Raw genomic sequence first — 25,110 nt, 5'->3', positions numbered from 1 at the left:
ATGAGGCACGGTGGTGAAACCTTAAACTGCTTCTGCGCTAGTTACTCTGCTAGGTAACCAAAGAACAAGTGAGTTGCTAAGTAACCAAAGAGTGAGTGAGCTAGTTGATGCCACAGATAGAATAGAATATACTTTATTGACATCCAAGGGGAAATTGTTTATTCATTGAAAAGTTACTCCATCTAAGGTTTAAAATATTAATAGTACAACTACAACCATAAGAGGTAGAGTTTATAATAATCTTGATTAGCTGACCATGAAAGGTTGAGGAGCTTTTGCCTACATCTCCCAGAATGCTCTGTGATTCTGGATCAGAGTTCAGTGAATAATCTATGCATTGAATATTCTATTAAACTGAGACTGACATTGATCACGTGTTTATCATGATATATATTGTTCTTTACTGTAGTACGGAAAAAAGTAGTTGTTTTTCCCTAATATTTAATTTTTGATATTCTATTGTGGAGTTGACCTGAATTCAAAGCAAAAATAAACAGAAGCTGTCAAACAAGATGGCCACCATGGGAGCGTTGACGTCACATTGAACTATGGAAACCCCAGGAGTGCATTGGTGAAAACAAATAAAAAAATAACAAAAATGAAGATCTTCAAAAACTAAAAATTTGATTAATCAATAAAAATCTAAGTTTTTTTGTTTGTTTTTTCCCCTATGAGAGAGCTCACCTGCTTTGGCATCTGGTTCCAGCGCAGGAGCCGGAGCGCCGCTCCTGGATTCGCCAGAGTCCATGGACACGCTCCGCTCCCGCTTGGATTTGGTTTTCAGCATCCCTCCGCTCACCGATTGCCCCGCCGCCGCCGCCGCCGCCGCCGCCGCCGCCTTCTGGCCCGGGTTGCCCAGGGAAACCTGTCCGGTTTTGGCTCCATGGATGCCGGGAACACCTCCCTGCTGCTGCTGCTGATTCACACCTGGGATTTGGGAGCGGCCGTCGCTGTTGACCTGCTTGCCATGGTTGGCCGCTTTGTTGTCGGTGTGCATCTGAACGGCCGAATAGAGGTGGACGCTTTGGTGAGGAGAGCTGCAGCGCCCCTAGTGGAGCTCACATTGCTAACAGGCCACACTAGAACATAAAAACAAAATGTAATGTTCAGTGCTTTTTCCATAACTGATGACTTCATGACGTTTTTATGATTTAAAGCACTTTAAACTATACATGCTATACAAATAAACTTGATTTAAAAGATGTAGGGATACTGGTTATCAATTAACAAATTAGTCTGAAGTTGAATGATCTTATTGTTAGACTAACGGTTAATTGATAAGCTACCATTTTTGTTAAAAATAGTTTTTTCCTTGTATCAAGAGGGTAAAGCCTCTTCACATAACATAAAGGGGTACATTATTCATAATATGGTGAAACTTTGACAGACTTATAAACTACAACAAAACAAGAACTTCTTAACTTGCTAATAAGAAAAATAAACGATGAAAAGAATAAAATATGTGAAATACATTATCCCCCATTAACAGAGAGAGTCATACAGAAGCAGTTTGTGGTTGCTCTTGAATTAGTAATAACACTTCGCTCTATTAAGTGCATTAACTCACGACAGAACTCAAAATAAACGGCTTGTTGGCATCATGTTACATTTTTTCTCTTTATTGTTTATACTCGCCGCTTTTCGGTCAACCTCACTTTCGTAGCACATCAGTAATTTTTAGGTGATAAAGTTGACGTTACTCCGTTGTGCAGCTCGGCTGAATGAAGCGCTATTAAAGCTGATAACTTAAAGAGTTGGTCGACTGTTTACATTTCAAAACAAAACCGCAAAAAGTAGATTTTCCATCCCAAGCCGGACTCTGTTTGGACCGTTTATCATCCCCGTTCTACAAAGTTCCCGCCGCCATCTTTGATTCTGTCTCAACGGCTCCGCGTAAGGATGCCCAGCGTCGCCCTCTGCTGGATGGCGGCCAAACTACAACACTGAAAGATGGTCTCAAGCGGACGTAATTCGTTAATCGATCGGAGCTCATTTTTATCTAATAAACCATTAACCGATTGTTTGCATCCTAAAGAGAATAAAGGAAGAAATCAGGCAATTCAACCTTGGGAAAGAAGATTGGGGGGTGGAGGGGCGAAATGAAGTTTTCTCACTCACCTAAAGACACCTAGACGCTCAACTGACATGCTGCCATGTTGCTCTGCAGGGCGCCTCGCTGACCACACACACACCTGGAGGACAGCAGGAGAGGAATGTCATCAGATGAGGCAGATAGCAACCTTTAGAGCCGCTGCTATCTGTCTGCGTCCTCAGCCTGGAGGTCAACATCAAGCTTTATGTGCGGAGACAAGAGAGATAAAAAGACGGCAAGGCCGAGGAGACGCCGCGCTGCGGGGCGACTGGCCCTTTAAGAGAAACTGAGCCAAAAGAGAGTGCTGCACGGAGGAGGAGGAGGGATCTGAAACTCAGAAGTAGCTCAGCAGTGTTGAAGGTCCCACCCCCCTGCCAGACACTCTGCAAACCACAAAAACTCCAGCGAGCGCTCTACCTCTCCCTCGGTTTCCCCAAACCGAGAGCCTGATTGAGACTCTGACTCACTCAGACATCCTCAGTGCGTCTGCGTTTGCTTTTAATCTATTCTGCCTGCATGGAGAGGCCAGATGATAAGGACTGCACTGCAAAAACACAAACTACTAACAAGCATCTTTACTCCCGTTCTAGTCCACATCTCACAGTACACTTGGAATAAACTAAAACTAACTAAAATTATACTCAAGTAAAAGTAGCACTACTTCAACTAGGCCTGTCACAATAACAAATTTTGCTGAGCAATTAATTGTCTCAAAAATGATTGCGATAAACGATAATATTGTTTGAAGACCTTTTTACATTGATTTAATGGAAATGACGTAATGATGCATGCGATTTCCTGCCAAAGATAGATACACTTTATTTTCAAAAGAATATTTAACACGGGAACTGATAAACAAAATAAACAAAACCACCAAAAATGGATTCTCAGTCTCCATTAACAAAAAATGTACTTGAATAAAAACTAAACAACATAAAGCCAAGGTGGAAATAAATACTGCATTCAGCCAAAAGAGTGCAGATTATGAAGTCTGTATACTATGTTGCCCTTCAGTAATAATTAGATTTAAATAGAGAAGATGGGCACATCGACTACCTGATGCAATAGTTCACACTACAGGTTTTTTGAAACAGCAATCTTAGAACGTTGGGCGTTCGAAGATTGTCGCTTGCGATTTTGTAATCGATCATCCTGTAGTGTGTTACGGTAGATCGACATGGCCGCTCCGATCCAAATCAGGGGTTAACGCAACCTGTTGAATGTGACAGGTAGCCAATCAGAAAGCGCAGATTCCCCTCTGTGCTTTCTGAGGGGAAATTACGGAGGAGAATCCCAAACAGCTGACACGGCGCAACCCAAACCCAGCGGACATTGGAGATGATATGTGGAAACAATATTAATGTTTATTCAACATTTCGTACAAAGAATATAGAAATGACAAGGGGAGGAGTTGGAGCTAAATTGCTACCGCAGTTGATAAACCCGGTAACTTTTCAGCTGTTCTTCGTTAACGTGACGTAAATAGGTTATAATGACTATCATTCGGTCAGGACTGACACTAGCCACATGCATTGCAGGTAGATTGTAGTAAAGCATTGATTAATGCCTGGTTTTAAAATTAGTTAACTGAACTTATAGCCATTATTATGTGCCCATTGTTGGACACCACACGGCAGGTCCGAACCCGATCGAACCGTTATAACTAGGATTTCTGTCGGCTAGTTTGTGGTCGCTCAGGTTTTGAAAATGGGCCGACAATCGGCCAACAGCTCTAAGATTGTGTAGTCTGCGCTGAGCTTTACACTAAGGAAATGAGGAAGGGAGGGTCAGTGGAGAGCACCGGAGTTGAGCCTTTTTTCATTCAGTGTCATCAACAGAAAGAGAAAAGGGCCGGAAGAAACGATAAAGCCAATAATTAAAATGAGGTCGATAGTGCGATTAAGCGATTTATCATTTATCGCAACAGGCCGAACTTCAACATATTTCCACTCAAGTAAATGTAAAAAGTAGAAATTACTCAAGAGTAAAAAAAAGTATTAAAAAGTATTTGGTAAAAAGTTTACTCAAGCACTGAGTAACTGACCAAATTATTAATCATCTATTATTTAAAAAATACATAATCAGACGCACCAAAATAAAAGTTCTGTGAAAATTTTGGTATTTTAATAACCAAAGTGACAATAATTCATATAAATAACAAAAATAATAAGATAAGGCAAAATATTTATTTTTTCCAAATCAGTTTCTTTCAATAAATAACTTCATAAAAAACTGCAGGTGTGTCTCTGGTAAATTTTTGGTGAAAACATGACTGTTTTTCATTCAGTGGGTAGAAAATCCAGAAATTTTACTCAACTAAGAGTAGAGATACTTCATAATAAAATTACTCATGTAACAGCGTAGTAAAAGTAGATAAATAAATAAAAAACGCACTCAAGTAAATGTAACTAGTTGGAACCTAACTCTGCTTACAAGTAACTCTTAGCAAAATATAGGTTGTTTTAAGTAAATAACTCTTTAATATTAATTTTAAAAGGTGTTAGTTCTAATGGCAGATTATTTTAACTGTAAGACAACATTTTTCTAGTGTTATAAAAAAAATAATTTGTCTGGATTTTAGTGTAAATATCTCAGTTTTGTCTTATTTCTAGTGTACTAACTTACAAGATTTAAACAAGATATAGGAGCTTGTTTTAAGTCAGTAACTCCTTTATTTTTAGTATAACATGAAAAAAGTGTTATCATTGAAAACAACAACAAAAAACTGCAGGTGGAACTAGAACTTTTTATCAATATTGAGGAAATATTGGCTTAAAACAAGCTTCCATATTTTGCTTAAAAGTTACTTGTAAATTAGTTTTGTAGTATTTCAAATGTACTGAGATATTTGTACTAGAAACTACCAAACATATTTGGTGTTTTTGCAGTGTGAAACATATTATACATTGCAAAATCACAAAATCTAGCCAAGTCTTTTGTCTAGTTTTTATCTTAAGACAAACTAACATATAACAAAAGTTAAGATAAAAAAGCTTGTTTTAAGTTAATAATTCCTTAATATTGGCTTTAAAAAGCACTAGTTCCAACGGCAGATTTTTTTCAGTGTTTTTCATCAATATTAAGGAATTATTAACTTAAAACAAGCCCATATCTTGCTGTAAAGTTGTTTCTAAGTTAGTTTTCTCTTATTTAATGTGTAATAAGATATCTGCACTAGAAATCTGACTAAGATATTTGGTAAAATTTTGTGTTTTTGCAGTGTCTCCGTTCTAGATTTCTCAGCAAAGTGAAAAACTTAGAGAGCAGAATTCAATCTGCATTTCTGATTTTAACCTCGTGTAAACATAATTCACACACAGAAAACAGATTCTACACACTTTTTCCCTTCCATATAATTTCGTCTGTGTGTGAAAGGGAGAAAAAAAAAGGATATAAACATCTACAGGTCTCAACAAGACCCTCCCACACCTGTTTCTGGCAAACAACAGAAGATCAAGAGAGACATAAACCAACATTTCCCCCGGCTTTGGGCGTCGGTAAACACAGCAATTAGTCATTAACCAACACCGGGCGGATTCGGCGCGGAGCCTCAGCGCCGACCGGTCGCTCGGTCGGCCGAAAGCTTCGTCACTCATTAACTCGGACGATCAGACTGTTGACAAAGTATGAGTCACTGGCTTTGTGTAACAACGGGAGGAGGCAGCAGACTAATCAAGACGCTGACCTTCGAGTGGATGCTTGTGAGGAGATGAACGCCAGAGAGCGGCGGACCGAGGTCACGGCCGGTTCTGCCGTAGCAGACACGATAAGGGAATCAAGGCGACGCAAATGTAGAAAACAAATAAATACAAAATACAGGATTAGGATAAATTTCAGTTTGAGATGTGAAAGACTTTAAACACTGGGTGATAAAAGTCTTCAGTTTGGTGCTTTGGTCTCTAGCTCCTTTATGGAAGGACGATAATTAACTTAATAATTAATTTTATTTGTTTTTTATGTTTTGTTTATTTATTTTGGATATTTAAAATGTCTTCCAGTTCCAGTGTTAAACGTTCCTTAAAATATAAATAAGCCTTATTGATCTTTAAGAATGTGGTCCAGGATTATTATATTACTCATCTCCAAACAACGTTATCGTTTATCCCAATAACTTCTAGGGCAATCTATCGTCCAACAAAATGCATCTTTCCCCTCACAAAAAAAAAAGAAAAACAAAAACAAAACAGAAATATCATAAAGATTAAAAGTTATATTTGGTTAATTTATCTCAGCATTTCAATACTAAAGGAGATCCCGGTTACTGATTTATTTCAATCATTTATTTTTGTAAAGCTCAGATGATTCAGGTTTACATTAAAAAGTATAAACTACTAAAATATTTTGTTATGAATTTTAGCTTGAAATGTCAAAGACTTTAAGCTACTGGATTTCTCAAAGAATTGGTTAATGCAAACCTGTCATAATAAACAATAAGTCAATTAATCACATGATAAATTAAAACAAGATCAATAATTTCCATTTGCATGATTTATCGTTTTTCTCGTTCTACCAAAAACTGAATGATAAACGTTTTCAGTCTGGTGTTTTTAGTCTCTACTAGATCTTTTTTAAGGACAATTTTGCTTATAAAGATGTAATAAGTTGTCTTATTTGTTGTTTCTGCTGTTTAGTTTATTTATTTTTGTTATTTAAAATGTTCATTAGAATTTTAAAAGTAGCAAACAAATTCTATTGATTTTTAAGACTGTGTTTTATCATTTTTATACCATTATATTACTTAAAAATTATCTCGAAACATTATCGTTTAACGCATTATCTTCTGAGACAATCATCCAGCAAAATTTTTTTAAAAGAAAGAAAAAGATGCAATTAAAATTGGAATTTTATTTTTGTAGCTATTTTACGTCAGCACTCCAATACTTATGGGGAACTAGATTTCTAATATATTCCATGCATTTACATCTGTTGATTTTAGATTATTCAGGCTTATTTTCAAACGTACACATTTCCCAGCTTTTCTGACTTTTAAAAACAGAAATGTCTCGTTTTGCTAAACAATCACTTGGAAAACTGCTGACTTGACAGTCACAATAAATTCTGCTGGAGGATAAACTGACCCAGAAGTTACTGCGATAAATGATAATATTATTGAGTTGAAACCAATTGCAAGTACTATAATGGTAATCAGTTATGACCACATTTTTGCACTGCAAAAATTCAAACTCTTATCAAGTATCTTTCATCTAGCTTCTAATGCAAATATCCTATTACACTTGAAATAAACCAAAACTAACTCATAAGTAACTTTTCAGAAAAATATAAAAGCTTGTTTAAGTCAGTAATTCTTCAATATTGATTTAAAAAAGTATTGGTTCCATCTTTTAAATTGGAAAAAGATATTAGCACTAGAAACTAAACTAAATCTGGTAAGATTTTGTGTTTTTGCAGTGCAAACGGTCAATGTAGACTCTTATATACCGTTTTCAATAACTAGAAATTAAATTGTTTGTTTTAAATTATTGTTCTATGCGGGTAGTGATGTCAAACTGTTTTATTTTTTGTCTCATTTCAGTTTGTCTTACTGCAGAAACCCGAGGCAAACAGATGAATGAATTTCTGATTCCCGTCTGCGTTCTTTTATAGATGAAAATCTAAAATTAAATCATGCTTAATTGGTTTCATCTGCATTCATTAAATTCTGAGGAATGTAACAGATGAGAAAATGAGTCATAACTGCTGACATTTTTACAGAAATATTCAACAAATCCATTCAATCCGGCTGATCTTCAGTTTTTCTACATTAATATCGTGGCTGTAAAATTTAACTTAATGTCCCATTTGAGGGAATCTTTCACAGTCAAAGCAGGCTGGAAATAATTTCTTTCCTTTTCACTGTTTCTCTGCATAACTTGGTGAAAGTTATCACTTTTTCCCTTTGCTTTATTGAAAAAAAAAAACTAAAGCAAGCAAATATAGTTTAATTTCTAATCCTAAATAAACAAAAAAGTGAAAAAAAAAAAAATCAGATTTAGTGTCAGTGGCAAAAATTTGTTTGATTTTAACTTTAATACCAAATTTTATATAAACAATATAAGAAGTATAAATTTAATTAAAGATCTAGTGCTGATATGATTTTAAAAGTAGCTATTAAGTGACTGAGACGATTAACTTTGCGTCCTGTTCACCTTAAATCAGAGCCAACGAAGAAAACTTTTGCGGTAAAAGTCTCATTTACAGTCACCGAGTCCATTGTACAGATGCGCTTCACATGCAAATGCCAAAGAAAAACAATAAAGTACGAGGATACATTACACAGTGCTGTCATGCTAACAAAGTTAAATCCAGATCCTCCATTAAATTTGGCACATGCACTAAAGAAAAACAGAGCTGCTCTGGGACCTCAAATTTATCTGTGGTGAATTTTCTAAGTAAGATTGAGTAATCTGCATTTTCATAACTCAGTTACCGTCAGGACAAAAGTATGCTTAGCATCTTGCAGCTAAATTATATGAATATATTTTAGCAAATCTAAACAAAAATCTGCTTTTATAATGCACAACTATCAGAAACCAAACAGGGAGAAAGAAACGAAATACCCAAAGAAGAGTCAGAGTTTCAGTGGCCGCTGGTTTCTTTCTGTTCAATCTGTGATTTCTGCTCCTCCAACTGGCAATATGGGTAAAACTACAATTATTTCAGAACAGTACTTCTCTGTTAGTGCAATCGTCTGCTGTGTACTGTCTGCAATTACAGGATATCCAGCTAAAACCCTGCTTTTCATTCAGGCTTCCGCACAACAAACAAATCTGTGTGAGCAGCTACTTAAACAGAAAATATATGAAGACGACTTGAGTGGAAAAGCATCTCTCTTCTCATTTCCTTATATTAAAGCATTACAGTAAATTACAGCCGCCCAGCAAAGAAATGTTACGTATTTTGTAATTATAACATGCGTAAGGTGTCTTTTGTTTTTGGAACAACTTGCAGCAATAACTTTTACTTTATAATAATGCGCTTTGAAATGTCGTCTGTCCAATGTTTTAAATAGAAAGATTTTAGGTAGCGGGGTTCTGTGGAATATCTGTAACTCGTCAGTAGCTTACCTGCAATAAGAAGCAATGGGAACAATCTCAGTTTGGAGAATCAGGAAGGAAATCTAAATGATTTATGCTAACAGCGGCACAAAAAAACTTTAATGAACTGACAAATTAAAAAAAAAGTTAAATAAATTCTGCCACTAACAATTATGAAGGTTTTTAAATGTTGCAAAAAAAGAAAATATTTCTATCTAGTGGTTGGCTATACAAACCGGGATTTAATCTGATATTGATGAAATTGATAAAACCTCAAAAGTATCGATTTATTTGGTAGGGTTGATTAATACACATTAATCAACATTTTTGTAAAACTGCCATAATTAGCGCTTTTTCGCTAATTGTGGCGAGAAAGCCATTATTAGTCAAAAATAGCCAAAAGGTTATTTTTCATCTGTTGTCCCTAGACAATGATCAATTTGTCTTGCTAAAAACAAAGGTTACACCTACATTGTTAACAGTACTTGTTAACTGCACATATTTAGTGAAATAAAATAAAAAATAATACAAAGAATAATTACCAAACAAGGCTTTGATATCTACATTACAATTATTATAAAAAGCATAAGAAGTAATTCAAACTAATCTTTAATTTAAATGACAAAACACAAGTGGTCACATGATGGGATTAGGAGAAGTAGAACAGAACAAAATGGCTGAGAAACTTCAATATCAATAATTATTGATTCGTTTTTTGTTTTAAATATTTTAAATACTGCCAAACTGACGTGACCTTTCCTGTTTTATCCACAGTTTTCACTACATGCCGTATTATTTGTACCTATAAGCAGTTATGAGACACAACAGCAAAACTTTTAACTGTTGCTGCGGCAATTATTCAACATGTTGCTGCTAGGTAACCAAAGAGTGAGAGCTGGTTGTTGCTAGGTAACAAAGGAGTGCCACAAATCTCGGTTGGCTCGCATTGAAAAGCAGTTCACTGAATATTCTATATATTGAATATTCTATCAGAATATATCATGTCTTGATATTGAAAACGTGTCTATTGTGATATATATTGTTTTTGATTTATTGCCCATTCCTCAGGAGAAGTTATTATTATTCAAAAGTTTAATCTAACCGCTACTTTTGAAGGCTTTATTTGGGAAAACTGGTCATAAATACTAGGAAAACCAATACGAGTATCATTTTTAACATTAAAGGCATAAAGGCAGACGCACCTTAAGGAAAATTCTCCAAACTAAGACTAGAGATAATCATTGTCTTTGTGGCTGAAACCAGTGGGAGTTGTCTGTAGACGCAACAATTAATATGAAACAAATCAGGACTTGAGCATTTACCATGCTTAGCGCATGCTAAAATATCATTAATAATTTTGATATGAACCAAGCCTGATCAAATGGTTTTCTGTTTTCAGATAATCCAGCTGAACTGGGAGGTTTGCTGCAGTTCCAACCGGGTCCGTGTTTAATTCAATGATGCATGCTCTTTACTGGTTCTGAAACGCAGAAACAGGCCTGTCACAGTTAAATCTTTCATGTTTTGTTGACTTGATCAGCAGTTTCTTAACTGCCTTTCACACTGGGATCCATTTTCTCCGGTAGGTTGTTGTGAACGACTGATTTGAACAAACTATTACCCTTTGCTTCTGTTCGCAACAGAGAAACCCGCATTTTTTACTGCAAGCGTTTTGGAAATGTTAAAAATGGATCTCTGAACTGGGAAACTACTTTGATATCTGACAGGAACTTTTGCAAGGAGACGACTAGAAAGGTGTAATTTTTTTACGGTCTGCTTTTATTTCCACCTAAATAACGTGGGCTGAATACAAGCGGGCCAGAAGGTTTTCACCTCAAACACAACACAGAAGCATTAAGCTGTTTATTTCTCACACATGGCGCCACACGCTAAAGCATTGATCCACTCTGAGTCACTTCTTTGTCTTGTTTAGACTGGTTGTGCACCATCTTGATTTCTGAAAGGGTTTTTTTTTTCTCCTCCTCCTCAAAATATCTAAACCAGAATAAATGACATATTTCACTACTATATTTCACTAAGGAAATACTGTTGCATTTTAGGCAAAAACATATTAATTTAATTGTTTATTTACATATTTTTATGTATTTCTAATGTTTCATGAAAAAAGGTTTAAGAAGTTAAATTAAAAATATGCAAAATGTGCCAATTTTCTTACCAATTAATCAGCAGAATATCTGATAGAATATTTAGTAATAAAAATAAGCATTATTGCAGGTCTAGTGCCATAACATCTTGCCACTTCTAGGTCTGAACTTTGAGTAGGCCATTCTAATATGCTCTGTACTACAGATGCACCGATTAACGGTGACTGGCTGAACGCCAGTCTTTAAAAAGCCCGACCTGCCGATTCCAATTTTGACAATTATCTTTTTTTGTTTAAAAAATTGCTATTTATATACAGCCAGAAAGTTGCCAAATTGGCAACAGTGTGGTGACTATTACAGCCATCTCTCATGGCGGAGCATGACTGAGTATCTACAAACAGGTAATCACCCAAAATTAAGAAAAATCAGACCCAATTTATCAGTACACCCCTATTTTATGCTGTAACTCTACCTGCATGATTTGGGTATATAGGCCCCACACTAATCACAACTCTTATTATTGTGTTCAATTGCTGAGGCTACTAAAAGTTTCTAAATGTTACAGAAAGAAAGGAGGAAAAATCCAAATAATAATGTTAATCGGACAAAACGTGAGGCAAACAGAAGGAGTTTTGATGTTAAAACAGCAGTTTTTCGGTGCAGAAACATGCAGAATAATCTTAGATCAATATGTTTGGAATAAAAAGGAGTCTTTGATTTTATAAAGCTCAAACATCTCAGATAATAATTCTCTCTCTGGGAATTAATCAGCATATTTTGGAACTGAGATACAACAGCTATCACAAAAGACTGACTCATGCATTTCATACAATCAAACTATTTTGTCAAATGAAATGCAATTACTGTCTAAGTGTTTTTCTCCGCTTTATTGTCTTTTTAATCCGTCTTTTATTAAGCGTGCCACCAAACTTGCTGTTGCTTCTGATCGGAGGCGTCATGTGGCAATAAACTTCTTCTCCAGAAGATGAAGTCTCACAACACAGCGACGGAAAATGCTTCCCTGACATTCGTCCAAGTCGTTCCGGAGCAAATTCGATTTCAAAATGGGATCCTGTCCAGATGGATCTAACCAAATAAGTGGAAATAATTCAATGAGTTAAAAAATTTTCAAATCACATGATCATCATGTGTTAAAATGAGTGAGCACACAAAAAGAAGCCAACATTCTGAAATTTTGTAATAGAAGCAAATGGCAATACACTGCTAAGCAGGATGTTTGATCAAGTATTAAAATTATTAATGTAAAAATAAAGTTGAATAGGTATATTGTGCTGGAAGCACACATTATATTCCTTAAATATGGATATTTTAAAAATCCATATTTCTTTAATCCATGTACTAAAAAAGGGCTTAATTTTGATGCAGAAGGAAAATACAGCTGTGAGGTTTTTTGAGATATAAATCAGTTATGTGTGACATGGATATGTATTAAGGCTTTTTCTAAACCTTCAATAAACCTCAGATAAAATTTCAACTAACTGCTTGCCGTATAAACTAAATTGTGGAATACGGCACATAGTTTCTACCATAAAACACAGTGGTGGCTGCCTCATAATTGGGCCTGTCACAATAACAAATTCTGCTGGATGATAAATTGCCCCAGAAGTTATTACACTGAACAATAATATTGTTGTTTTGAGACAATTTGGTGCTGCGCCACTATCTAGCAACCGCAGCCAAGCCCAGACTGTTACCTAGCAACCCAAGCAGAACTTTTTACTGACAAATTGAATTTAAATGCATGTTTTAATATTTACATTTGTTGCTTAATTTTTTTTTTATCACAGTAAATAGAACTAGAAATGCTCACCAATAGTTCTCAAAAGCAGACATGAATGCACCTAAAATGTCTACATTTGATTTATGAAACTTTGATAAATATGCCAAACTGTTTTCAAAGAAAGACAGTGACCCAAACCCTGTTCTTATTTAAGGCTACCTTCACACAGCAGATCTTGATGTTCAATTGCGATTTTTTCCCCCCAGGTCATTCATACCAAGAACTATATTCAACCGCAATCAGATTTCTGTGTGAATGATCTACGATCCAAAAGCAGCCCAGACGCACCAAAGAAGAATGTTGACGTCACACAGGATCGATCAATTGTAAAGTTATTCAGCAACGGGAGCTGACAATTTCGTAACAACACAAAAGAAGCTAACTGGATTTGAGTCACATTTGTTGCTGAAAATTTGGAATAAGATTTCTTATACACAAGACCCTAAAATAATGAATGTTTATTGTTGAGATGGACCAAACATGTCACCAACTTTTTTTCGTTTTTGATTGAAACCAAATTGTTGCACTTTTGACTTGACAAAACGTTTGGACGCCACTAGACTACGACATAAAATACCAGAAGTTTAAGACGTTACATCTGTTTACTGACAGAAATGGGATCAAACCAAACATATTTGGTGTTTATCCATGAGGAGGTAAGCGCTCCCGTCTAGTCCCAGTGGGTCACGCAGAGCGGTTATTAATAGACGCAGAGAGTCCTGGAAAGTCAGGGCCACCAGAGAGAACAAAACCCGACGCCAAGGCAGCTTCTGCCTTGGCGTGGATCCTGTGGATCAACAACACAGGAAAACACAGAGGCCCAAGTGTTTAACAGCACTGACGAATTAATAATGAATAACGTGACGCAGGGGCTCATACGGGTACACGGACGCAAAGCGGAGACGCTTGTGACATCAGATCGTCAGCAAACTGCATTTCTGCGTGGCGCCAGCCGTAGGAGGAGGAAAGTGGGCTGAATGTGGTATGTCTATTGGGAAAAGGCCACGGCTAACACAACATGTGACTGATAACTAAATAAATCCCCAGTGAAGGACTGAGCTAACCCGTCTCCACTCTTACGGAATAAAAATAAACATTTACAGTAAAAAAACTCTTTCAAGGCCCCCGTTTCTTCTGTCTGAACAGTTTTTAAGGAACTTTACAAAACATTTCTTAAAAAACAAAAGATGTAAATAGTTAAGCATCATCCACCAGAATGACCCATGCTGTTTTAGTTACAGAGCTAAACCTGAAAGATGAATTAGAAATGAAACAGTAAGTCCTTTCCGGTTTCCTTTGAGGTCTAAAAGAGAATTGGATTTTGGACCTAATATATTAAAATGGAAATATGCAAATTTCACATTTTGTGCTTCCATTTTGGTTTCTATTGCTTTTTTAAAAATCCCACCTGGGGCGTGCTGTGGTGGCGCAGGGGGTTAGCACGCCCCACGTTTGGAGGCCTTAGTCCTCGACGCAGACGTCGCGGGTTCGACTCCCAGTCCCGATGACCTTTACCGCATGTCTTCCCCCCTCTCCTCGCCCTCCTTCCTGTCTGCCTACTGTAGAAAAAATACGAGCCACTAGCGCCGCAAAAACTCTTCAGAGAAAAAAAAAAAATCCCACCTATCTGGTTTTTGACAATAATTTGCAGGCCTGTCACGGTAATATTGTTGTTTTGAGACCATTTACATTTAATATAATGTAATGGCATAATAACACAAGAACTCATTCCGAAAGATCAATAAATTTGACATTTTAAAGAACATTTTAACACTACAACTGGAAGACATCTTAAATATCCAAAATTATTAAACAAGCAAAAATAAAACCAAATAAAATGAATCATGAGGTCTCTAAACAAAATTTCCATCAAAAAAAGGACTAGTTGAGCCCAAAACACCAACCTAAACACTTTTGTCATCCGGTTTGGTACAAAAAGAGAGAGAGAAAAAAAAGGTGAAAAAGGATAAGTGATAAAAATGGAAATGATTGATTGTCTTTTAGTTGATTTATTGCTTATTGCGATGGGCCTAACAATTTAATGTTTTTTGGCATCTAAAAAATGAAAATCTCCGGAATGTAACGTCACAAATCAGCAGGCACTGTGTCGTTACCTAGCAACCCCAGCAAAGCTCAGGGCCTTACCTAGCAACCAAAGCTGAGTTCCAGCACATTTGATTGGCTGGTTTTACCATTACATGTGCTGTACATGAAATCAGAAATCTGGATGTTGACTGCTTAACATTTTTGACCTGTTCAAAACAATGAAAACATTGTTATACTTTAAAAGTGAGTTGTTATATTTTTCAGATCCTTCTTAGAAAGAACCATATGCTTTCAAGAAAGACCGCTCCAGTATCGAAAATGACAGAGTTTGACATTTTGGTGTCGTGACAACCCTAGACAGAGTAACCACAGAGGAAATGGAGAAAAGGTAGACACAAAAGGTAAATACACACAATGAGTGTCAGCATGTGCAAATGTTTCTGTACAACTATGAGAAAGCATCGCAAGATGGTTCATAACCCAAAACTCCGAGTTTGCTGGGAAGCAAATGTCAAGAGACAAAAGACGCACAACCTAAATGTATTTTAAAATAGTTTTTTGAGCATTTTAAATCAATTCAGAATTCCCAGGACTAGGAACTGCAATTCTTTATAAACCTACTGCAGCAAGACGTCACGTGTGCAAGATCCCAGCAAAAAGCTGCTTGCTTGCTTTTTGCTGCTACGATGAAAATCATTGGTTTTCACTATCAAGTTTTCAACATAACGCACTAAATTTTAAATGTATACATCATATACAAAAGAAAAAGAGACGCAGTGCTTTGGTACACTATAACAACTAGATAAGTTCAAGAACAAGTTTTAATAAAGAAAAAAAGGCGAGTTAGATGGTAGTAGGCCAGTTATGCTAGCTTGACTTTGACAACTTTAACATGTAGATGTTGTTGTGGAATTCGGTGTTTCACTTCAGTTCAAAAAAAAGAAAGAAAAAGGTGATACACACACACCAAATCTGACTGATCATCAGTGAAGGAGGTGTTTAATTAGCTAATCTACCACCACAGCAATGGTAGCTAATCTGCCACAGCAATCACTTATTAAAAATAAAATAAAAAAATAAACCAAAATCACCATTAAGCCTGAAAACAAAATGCTCAATACTCATGAAAACTGAATATTCTGTTCTTTGTGTGAGAAGTGTTTGCGTGTTTTTTGGTATTGAATCTTTATACATTAGTAGTGTTGTGGCCAGTTACCATGGCAACGACTGTGCGTAGCGTAGCCGAGTTATCAACGGTTGTTCTGCATCATTTTTCCCTTTGCTGTGGCGCACTGCACTGAATTAATAATACCTGCATCTCCAGGTTTCATTTTGTTAACGGAGTTGTTCTATCGCAGCAGCACGACTATGGATGGCAACCAAAAGAATTGTCTTTTTGCCCACAAGGACTGTGGAAGCACGCAAATTTTCCAGATGTAAACAATAACATACAACAGGCTCTATAGAATCTATTTTTTTCCGTACTTCTAACCATTTGATTTTTTGTATGATCTGCATGTTGCAGTTATACCTGAATTTCCTGCATTGGACAACAAAGACAATCACTATTCTATTTATTTGGTCTGTTAGTTTGATTTCCACTAATCAACAAAACAGTCGGCGAAATGTCTAAACTCAAAGCGGTTGGGAAGCTGAAGAAATTCAGTTCGAAACCATCTTAATGGACCAACTTCACACTTTAAAAGTGCTTCATTAGGCCTTAATGCGCTTCCTGTTCCTCTTACTTCCTGTACGTTACATAATCTTTCAGCCAACAGCTTCAGTGAGCAGTGACAGCAGGAAACGTGACCCGAGACTGACCTTTCTTTACACCAAAGCAAACCACTGAACGACAAACAGAAAAAGGCGAGTTAAGCAGAGGCAAAGAGTCTTGTTGTTGTGGCCAGAACCAAATGGAGGACAAAAAAAAAAAAAACTTTGGCGATTTCCACACCAACTCCTTCAATAACTGGATGGAAATAAAGTGTAAAGAAGCTTTCAGGAACCCAGCGAATGGCTCCAGGAGCGGGGAAGACCCGGGCTTGTTTTGCACATTGGGTTAAGGGTTGTATCCTCTCCAAGACATTCTGGGAAGACATCCAAATAGAGCACAGAAAACGACTTAACTGCAGCTTCATTACGGACTGAAGGCAGGCATTATGGCACAGAAGCAGCTGGAAAACGAGAGTGATGGGCAGAGGCCAGTCAGCTCAGATTAAAACACCTCGCTGTCGATGTAAGAGAGCAACAGCAGCAGCCAGCAAAACTCATGCAGCAGCACATATAGCTACAAAATAAAAAAAAATTTTTATTGAGCTGACAAATGTATCCTTTCCAGATCTCATCTTTCTGCACTGCAGAAACAGGAATGCATAGTAAATATTGACATTTCAACATTGTCTAATTAGAGCAAAGTGCCAAAACCAAACTATGATCTAACTGTTGTTCCTCTGTAAATCATTAGACGTTGCACAAGGCGTTACGCAACAACAACCGAGACCAAAACTTGGTTCTGAACGAAACCTCCGCCACAGTCAAAGCAGAAAATCTTACACTAAGAAATCCTTCATTTGACCTTTGTGCTTTAATTACTCAAAAAAAGAGCAGAGTGTAAGTTTTAAAATATTTATATCACTTTAAAAAATGTTTTCCCAAGTTACAACCTGAAACTTTTGTGTATTTTAAAATCAGGATTTTATCTGGGGAAGAAAAACAACAAACTGCATCATGTAGCTCTAAATTTTGTTTATAATTGCTTCTTGTTGCTTGATGGACAGTTACTCTCTCTGGTTCTGGATGCTATGCAGCTTCTACTTCTTTTACTTTCGGAACAGTGTGTGTGTGTGTGTGTTGATGCGTAACCGTGGCAATGAGGAATTGTTTTTACAGTTGGGAGCGGCTGATTAGCATCTGAAAAGCGCAAATAGCACATGAACTATGACCCCTTTGAAAAAAGGTTCATGGATGCAGAACAGAGAGAGAAAGGAAGCTTGAGCCATCTCTTCCATTGATCATAATGGGCAGGGATTGCATCCCCTACTCCAACATCCCTCAGCTTTGCTTTCTAACATTATGACCAATAAGGAGATCTAACGCGGAACAGCAAAAGCAAATGAAGTGGATTAGCAGTTCTTGGTGTCATCCAGGACATGTTACTGTGAAATATCGTCTCTGAGAAAGGCTGGGCGATATTGGAATTTTATCGCAATAATTTGTGGTACTATTGTGATGACGTTAAAGATTATTATTAAAAAGAAAAACAATGTATTACTTATTTTTAGGTAACTGTATGGTTGTGAAAGTATGGCACAGCATTCATAGTGTCACAAACAAATACTGTATAGTACTTGAAGAAAATTCACATTTTAAAATTTTTCTTAAAATTAACTTTCTTTCTAGAACTCTGATTTTAATTTCAGAATCCTGACTTTTTCTAAGAAAACTGACTTTTAATTTTCCCCAAAATGTTTTTATTGTTTTTCCCTCTCAATTCACTTTTTTTCCCTTTCAATTGCAACTTTTTGTCTCTCAACTGCAACCTTTTGGCTCTCAATTCTGACATTTTTTCTCTCAATTAATATTTTTTAGGACTTTTTCTCAAAAACCTGAAATTTGTGTGAAAAATCTGACTTTTTAATTTTGCCTGTTCTCAAAATCTTGCCTTTTTTGTCAGAATTTTGACATTTCTTCTCAAAATTTTGACTTAAACTCGGAAGAGTAAAGTCCGAATTCTAAGAACAAAAAGTTTTTTAGATTTTTTTCAGTGGCTCTAATCCTCTTCCGTATTTCCAGGAGTCATCGTGGCTCAAATTTGCGTCATTCTCACCCAACCTCACAAAATCAAGTTAAAGAGCCAGCCTGTGCTCCAAATCTGTCTGCTGTACATAAAAACATTAGCAGCTTTTGTATGTTTTTGGCGGAGCAGTTTCCGTTGGCTGCTCTGTATGCAAAACATGCAAAAGATAAGCACAACAGCAGTGGTATGAAAATATGCGACACAATGCAGGTGTCACAGTCAGATCGGCTTTATGTTTTGGGGAATTCGCCCTGAAGCCTTGCTTTTTATTTCATTGGACTCTAACTTCAATGCCTGGGCATGGAGGCATTCTCAGTGTCGCATTATTCTTTCATAGCTCACCTTAGCGGCACTCCCTGTAACTCACCCCAAAGTTCTCAGATCACCTAACCAGATAAGAATCACTTTGTCAGCAGCTCAACAAATCTGTGTGGATGCAGCAGCAGCTGCATTTAAAAGTTACAAATATATACTGTACATTTTTAACACAAAATGATCATTTCAAGTCTGATTTGTCCTTAAAAGTGCTTAAAAACATGGCTGCAAGTTACTGTTCAGCTGCACTTTTATGCAGCAAGAATAAAAAGAAAACAGGAAGATGCTCACAGCTCTTAGAAAGTGATACGTTTCACCTCCAGAGGAAAGAAACGTAGAGCTCTCAGCAGCCCTGAGAGACAATTTGAATCAAGTTGCAAACTCTGTTAGGAGCTAAATATAGTTCTGCAGGATATTATAGATACACACATGCAGAAAGACTGTGCACAAGGAGAGAAAGCGCGCTTGAGACAAACCTGTGTAAAGCATGGGTGCATTCAACAGGCCGGTGGCAGAAGCCCAGCATAAATAAATAAAAACACAGAGGAAGACAGTAACAGGAAAAGAGAGGCCTTAAATATACATGACACCAGTTTTCAGAAGCAACACGTAAGCACTTTGCTGTGCAAATATATCTGCTGCTGTAATAGAGCTTTAATCACATCACGGTTTCTACACACTTTACATTTCCAATACATTTTTAGTGCAGTTTTGAGGTTGTATTGTCAATATGATTAAAAATACGTATAAAAATTATATGAATTTATAGCAAAAATTAGAGATGAACCAATTGGCTTTTCTTTACCAATACCGATTTATAATGGCTTCAACTAGGAGTTCACCAATAAAATGGACCGATTTTCTTAATTTTGAAAATCGGCCGATATTTAATGAGAAACCAATCGTCTAAAAATGAGGTCTGTGTGTCTTGAGTCACCCATCTAATTAATAAACTTAGCAACTTTGTCTCTATATTTAGCAACTTTTCAGACAATAAATAGGCATCAGTTTGCCAGAAAACTGCTATCAGTGCACTCCTCCTTTAACAAAATCCTTGTATTTTTCTGAAAAGTCATTTATTTTGCAAAGACAAAATATAAAGAAGTAAAAATGATTCAAAACAGATTTTTAAAAAAGTGTTCACATTCTTCAACTGTTATTAAATAATACATTTTATTTAGAACGGACTTTACATGTAAATCTCCAAGTGCAGCAGAATGACAATAAAAGCATTATTCAATCTAAAAACAATAAAAACTCATTTTAAAATATTAATCATAAGATCTTAAGAACTAAAACGTTTTCAGTTCCTAAATATTAAAAATTAAATAAATATTAAAGCATCAAAACAGGTCAAAATGGAAATTAGCAGGTTAGGTCTTATAAAGATCGGTGATCGGCCTGAAAACTGCAATCAGTGCACCTATACTTTAAAGAGTCCTTTATTTCTTCCAATGATGCTAAAAGATTTTTTAAACAACCTTAACTTGTAAAAAGCCTTTAAAAAATCCCCAAATGTTTGGGAAACAGAAATATACAAAGTAAAGATGATCCAAAGAAGTTGCAAAACTGTCCACAGACCACAGTTAAAGTGCTTTGTTAAAGCACCATTACAGGCCAAAATCGAAATCGGTCAGGCTCTGTAAAGATCAGTAATCGGCCTGAAAACTGCAATCAGGGCAAAGAATAAGTCCAGTTCTTTAAAAACAGTATAAAGTGGTCTAAAGCCTCATCTTTAACTGAGTTTTAATTAAAATCAGGAAATGTGTATCAAATTACACGAGATGGTGAGTTTTTTATATACCAGAAAATGTGAGAATTACTGATTTTGAAGTGTTTAATGACTGGGAGATGAATATAAAAATCACATGTTCCTTTATTTGATTAGCCAAATTAGACAAAAAGAAACCCAGATCATAAACCTCCCACTACCGTGCTTCACAGCTGCTACGACTTCTCTCTGAGCATCTCTTTTCCAAATTGATTTAAATGCAAACATAAGTCGTGCAGCCATATTGTTTCAGAAAAGCAGAAACATTCTCCTACAAGCAGTTTCCGTCTCATAGTGTGCTAAATGCTAATTGAGACAGTCGGAGATGCAGCTTTGGGCTCTGGGAATATCAGAAATGATCTAAAATGTTTCCCAGTTTTAAAAAATCTATTTGGAATTTGAAAATTCCCCAGATTGTTGTTTCCTGATTCAGTTCTATGAGACTTTTATTAATCCGAGAGGAAAACTAAATATTGTAACTCATACAATTTCCTTTAAAGAACTGTTGTAGATGCTGATAGAATGAACACCTGTAGCAGTCTGTATTACAGCTATTTGGAAGAAGCCTCTGACTAAAGAAATTATGTTAATTTTTTTATGTTTTTGACAAATTTCACTTTGCACAATAACCTCCAGATGTTCCAGAATAATCCCAGAAATTAAGAGCAACAGCATTTTTTCTATCAGGTTGCTAATTGCTAATGTCTTCCCACCTTCTAACTGCTGATGCTCAGTTAATAAAATAATTTAAAACAAAGCATCAGGTCACTGCTTGCCCCAGTAAGTCCTTCTTAAATCAAACTGCGAAACTTGGTAAGACAAGAAACCTTCTTAAAACAAGATACAAAACTTGTTAAATTGACATGACAAAAACTTGGTAAAAGTGCAAAACGTTTACATGAATATTAAAAACCTCGTTAAAATGCAGAACTTAAGAACCGTCTTGTAACAACAAAATGCAAAACCATTTAAGACGAGGAACCTTCTCGTTAAAAAAACAATGCAAAACTTGTTAAGATGAGAAACCTAGTTTAAACGAGATGTAGAACTCGTTAAGACTAGAAAACTCCCAAAAGCGAGACACAAAACTTAATTTTTTAAAATTGTTTCTTGTTTAAAACGAGATGCAAAACTCGTTAAGATTACAAAAACGTTCTCGTAAAACAAAGTGGAGTACGTGTTACACCGAGACACGTTGTTGAAACAAAAATGCAAAACTTGTTAAGACGAGAAACCTCGTTTAAATGTGATGTAGAACTCGTTAAGACAACAAAGTTTCACGCTTTAAATTCCTCTAGCAGACGACAACGTCGCTCACTCGCTCTCCATCTGATGAACTCTGGCATCCCTGAATGAATTTGAATCTCACTAGAACGAGAGTTTCTCGTTATAACAAGTTTTTGATCTGCTTAAAATTAGGGGATTTCTCATTGTAAAAAGAAACCACTGCTATATTTATTTGCTAGGTTTGGCAGTATTGTGCTTCCATAGTTATGGGGCTGGCAACATTTGAGGTTAAATTGATGAACATCCTTATATGCAGAGTTGTGTAGTAAGTAGTTACATTTACCCGAGTATCTTTTTTGTAAAAATTTTCTTTAGGAGTATTTTTATTACATTGTACTTTTTACTTTAGCAATTTTATCATGAAGTATTTCTACTCTTATTTGAGTAAAATTTCTGGATTTTCTACCCACTGAATAAAAAATGTTTTAACCAAAAATCCACCAGACACAGCCACACGCCTGCAGTTCTTGTTAAAAGTTTCAGCAGTTTGGAAAAACGTTTGCCTGATTTTTTTATATTTTGTTACTTACATGAATTATCATTTTCACCTTTAAAATACCAAAATTTCCACTTAACTTTATAATTTGGTCCGGTCTCATGATGTAATTTTTAAATATTAAATGATTGATAAATTGATCAGTTACTCAGTACTTGAGCAGACTTTTTACGCCCAATTTTTTTTTTACTCTTGAATAATTTCTTAGATTGCTACTGAGTAAAAATATGTAGAAGTAGTAGTACTCTGATGTGAGTATAATGTTTGGGTACTCTGCCCACCTCAGCTGATATGTTGAATCATATAATTTAAAGTGGGTGTACTTTCTTTTTCACACCCGTTTTTATTGCAATATTTAAAGCAAATGCACCTTTTCTCCCCTCTACAGCATTAAGGGGTGTTGTGAAACCTGCAGCTCTTTCCACATACCCACAGTATGTCACCTGCTCAGCTTAGGCTGTTTAAACGCCGCTGCTCCCATCAGCTAGCTGACAAGCTAACATTAGAAGTGGGCACATCTGGATTCAAAACACCCATTTGCTCCTTCTCCGCAGACTGGAAGCGGTGGGGTTCGAACCGGAACGGCGTTCCCACCGGGAGAATTTGAGGACCCATGCCCCTGACGTGAACCCCACGGCGGCTGCTGAGTGGAGCCCCGCTGCGCCAGCCAGACCCACGGAGCTAACTTAGCATGCTAATTCATGTCTCCGCTAGGCTGACGTCGCCGTAGCGCCGTCTTCCACACACACATACACGCGCGCGCACATCTGCAAGGCGAAGCGGCGCTAGCTAATGGGATTTCAACTTTTTTTTTTTTCTTATCGGGCTCAGGAAGAAAGTTACGCGCTTCAACACGTACAAACGGGCGGTTATGAAACCCAACAGGCTCCGGCGGTGACAGTGTTGAGAAATGCGGCGGTGCTCCTACCACGTTCGGCGGCTGTCTGGGATCAGAAGAGGCCGATCATGTCGGGACTCAACGGCCCCGGGTTCGGTCCACATTCCCCGGAGTGGCCGCCGCTGCTGCCGCCGCCGCCGCTCTCGGTATCACTGCGCAAAGATGGTCCCGATCCTGTCGCTTGATAAGAAAGGAAAAAAACGAGCTGCCGCTTGGCGTTCACAGCGAGGTGCAGATGGTGATTAATAACATCGGCATGTCTGCGCTGAAGTTTCGCTTGAAATCAGAGGACGCGTCACCTTGCAGCGGTTCATGACTCCCACTGTTCAAGATGTGGAAGGGCAGGACGAGTCCGTATCACTCCCAGCCGCTAACAATAATCAGTGTGGCCACACGGGCATCCGTATGTCACTCTGCTGACATCCAGTCACCGAAAACTGCACTCCTCATATCACTCTCTTTCTGTCAGGTTTAAAATGTCTGGTGGACGGCGGCCAATTACATACAAAAAAAAAAAAAAATGGACGAGTGAACTTCTGCCAAAAAAACTGAGAAAATGTGAGATTTGTTCCAGAGAGTTTCTGGAAAAGACTGGGAAATTTCTGATTTAAACAGTCGAAAAATTGCCAGAAAAAAAATCTGAAATTTTCTAGAAAAAAATAAGGAAAATTCTGAGTTTGAAAAGTTTAAAATGTTCTACAGAAAAAAATCTGATATTTTGAGGTTAATCTCAGAAATTTTCTACACAAAAACTCCAAAATTTCTGATTTGAAAAGTAAAAGAATTGTGAAATAAAATCGGAAATTTGCCAGACAAAAATAAGAAAATTTATCAGTTTTAAAAGTGGAAACTTTGCTAGAAAAAATACAAATTTTGAGATTAATTTTAGAACTTTTATAAAAAAGGAAAAAAAAAGAAATTTCTGAGCTTAAAAAGTAAAAAAAACAGCTAGAAAAAAACTCAGAAATTTCTGATTTGAAAAGTTGAAAATTTGCACAAAAAATTAAATTTTCCAGAAAAGAAAATAAGAACATTTCTGAGTCTGAAAATTTTAAACTCTACTAGAAAAAAAAATCTGAAATTTTCCCAAAGGACATTTCTGAGCTTAAAAAGTCAAAAAGTTGCTAGAAAAAAAAAATATTGAGGTTATCTCAGAGATTTTCCACAAAAACATGGAAAACGTGGAGTTTCAAAGTTTTATCCTTTGATTGTCTCTCCTTATACCAAATTTGTTCAAAGTGGGGTAGGGGGGCATTTTAAATCTGGGTGTAGTAATGAACTCTGACCTGAGCGTTCAGAGCCACATAAAGTCAGTTATAAAGTCGGCCTTCTATCACCTAAACAGTGAAATTTTCAGGATTAAAAGACTAAGGTTTCACCAAGATCTAGAGAATATCATCCAGTTGTTTATCTTTGTAGCTCAGAGAATAAAATATTATTAGTTTATAAATCACTGAAAGGATTGGCAC

The 25,110-nt window shown here is 36.5% G+C and overlaps 1 protein-coding gene across 2 annotated transcripts in view; it reads right to left on the bottom strand.

Moving 5' to 3' along the window:
- The window catches only part of bcl9l (bcl9 like), a 42,584-nt gene extending 18,488 nt beyond the window's left edge, over positions 1 to 24,096 (bottom strand). Inside the window, exons 1-3 of one of the 2 annotated variants that reach the window (XM_028045140.1) lie at positions 23,672 to 24,096; positions 2,119 to 2,192; positions 685 to 1,079 (exon numbers count right to left, since the gene is read on the bottom strand). In XM_028045140.1, coding sequence (XP_027900941.1) covers positions 685 to 997 — 313 coding nt within the window. In that variant the 5' untranslated portion in view covers positions 998 to 1,079; positions 2,119 to 2,192; positions 23,672 to 24,096. The remainder of the gene's footprint in view (positions 1 to 684; positions 1,080 to 2,118; positions 2,193 to 23,671) is intronic. The other variant, XM_028045141.1, reaches the window with a different exon arrangement.
- Positions 24,097 to 25,110: the final 1,014 nt, after the last annotated feature.

Source organism: Xiphophorus couchianus, chromosome 18 (assembly GCF_001444195.1).
Source record: "Xiphophorus couchianus chromosome 18, X_couchianus-1.0, whole genome shotgun sequence".
NCBI classification, from domain to species: Eukaryota; Metazoa; Chordata; class Actinopteri; order Cyprinodontiformes; family Poeciliidae; genus Xiphophorus; species Xiphophorus couchianus.
Note: the sequence above shows the minus strand (reverse complement) of the source record. Positions and strands in the feature narration are given on the sequence as shown.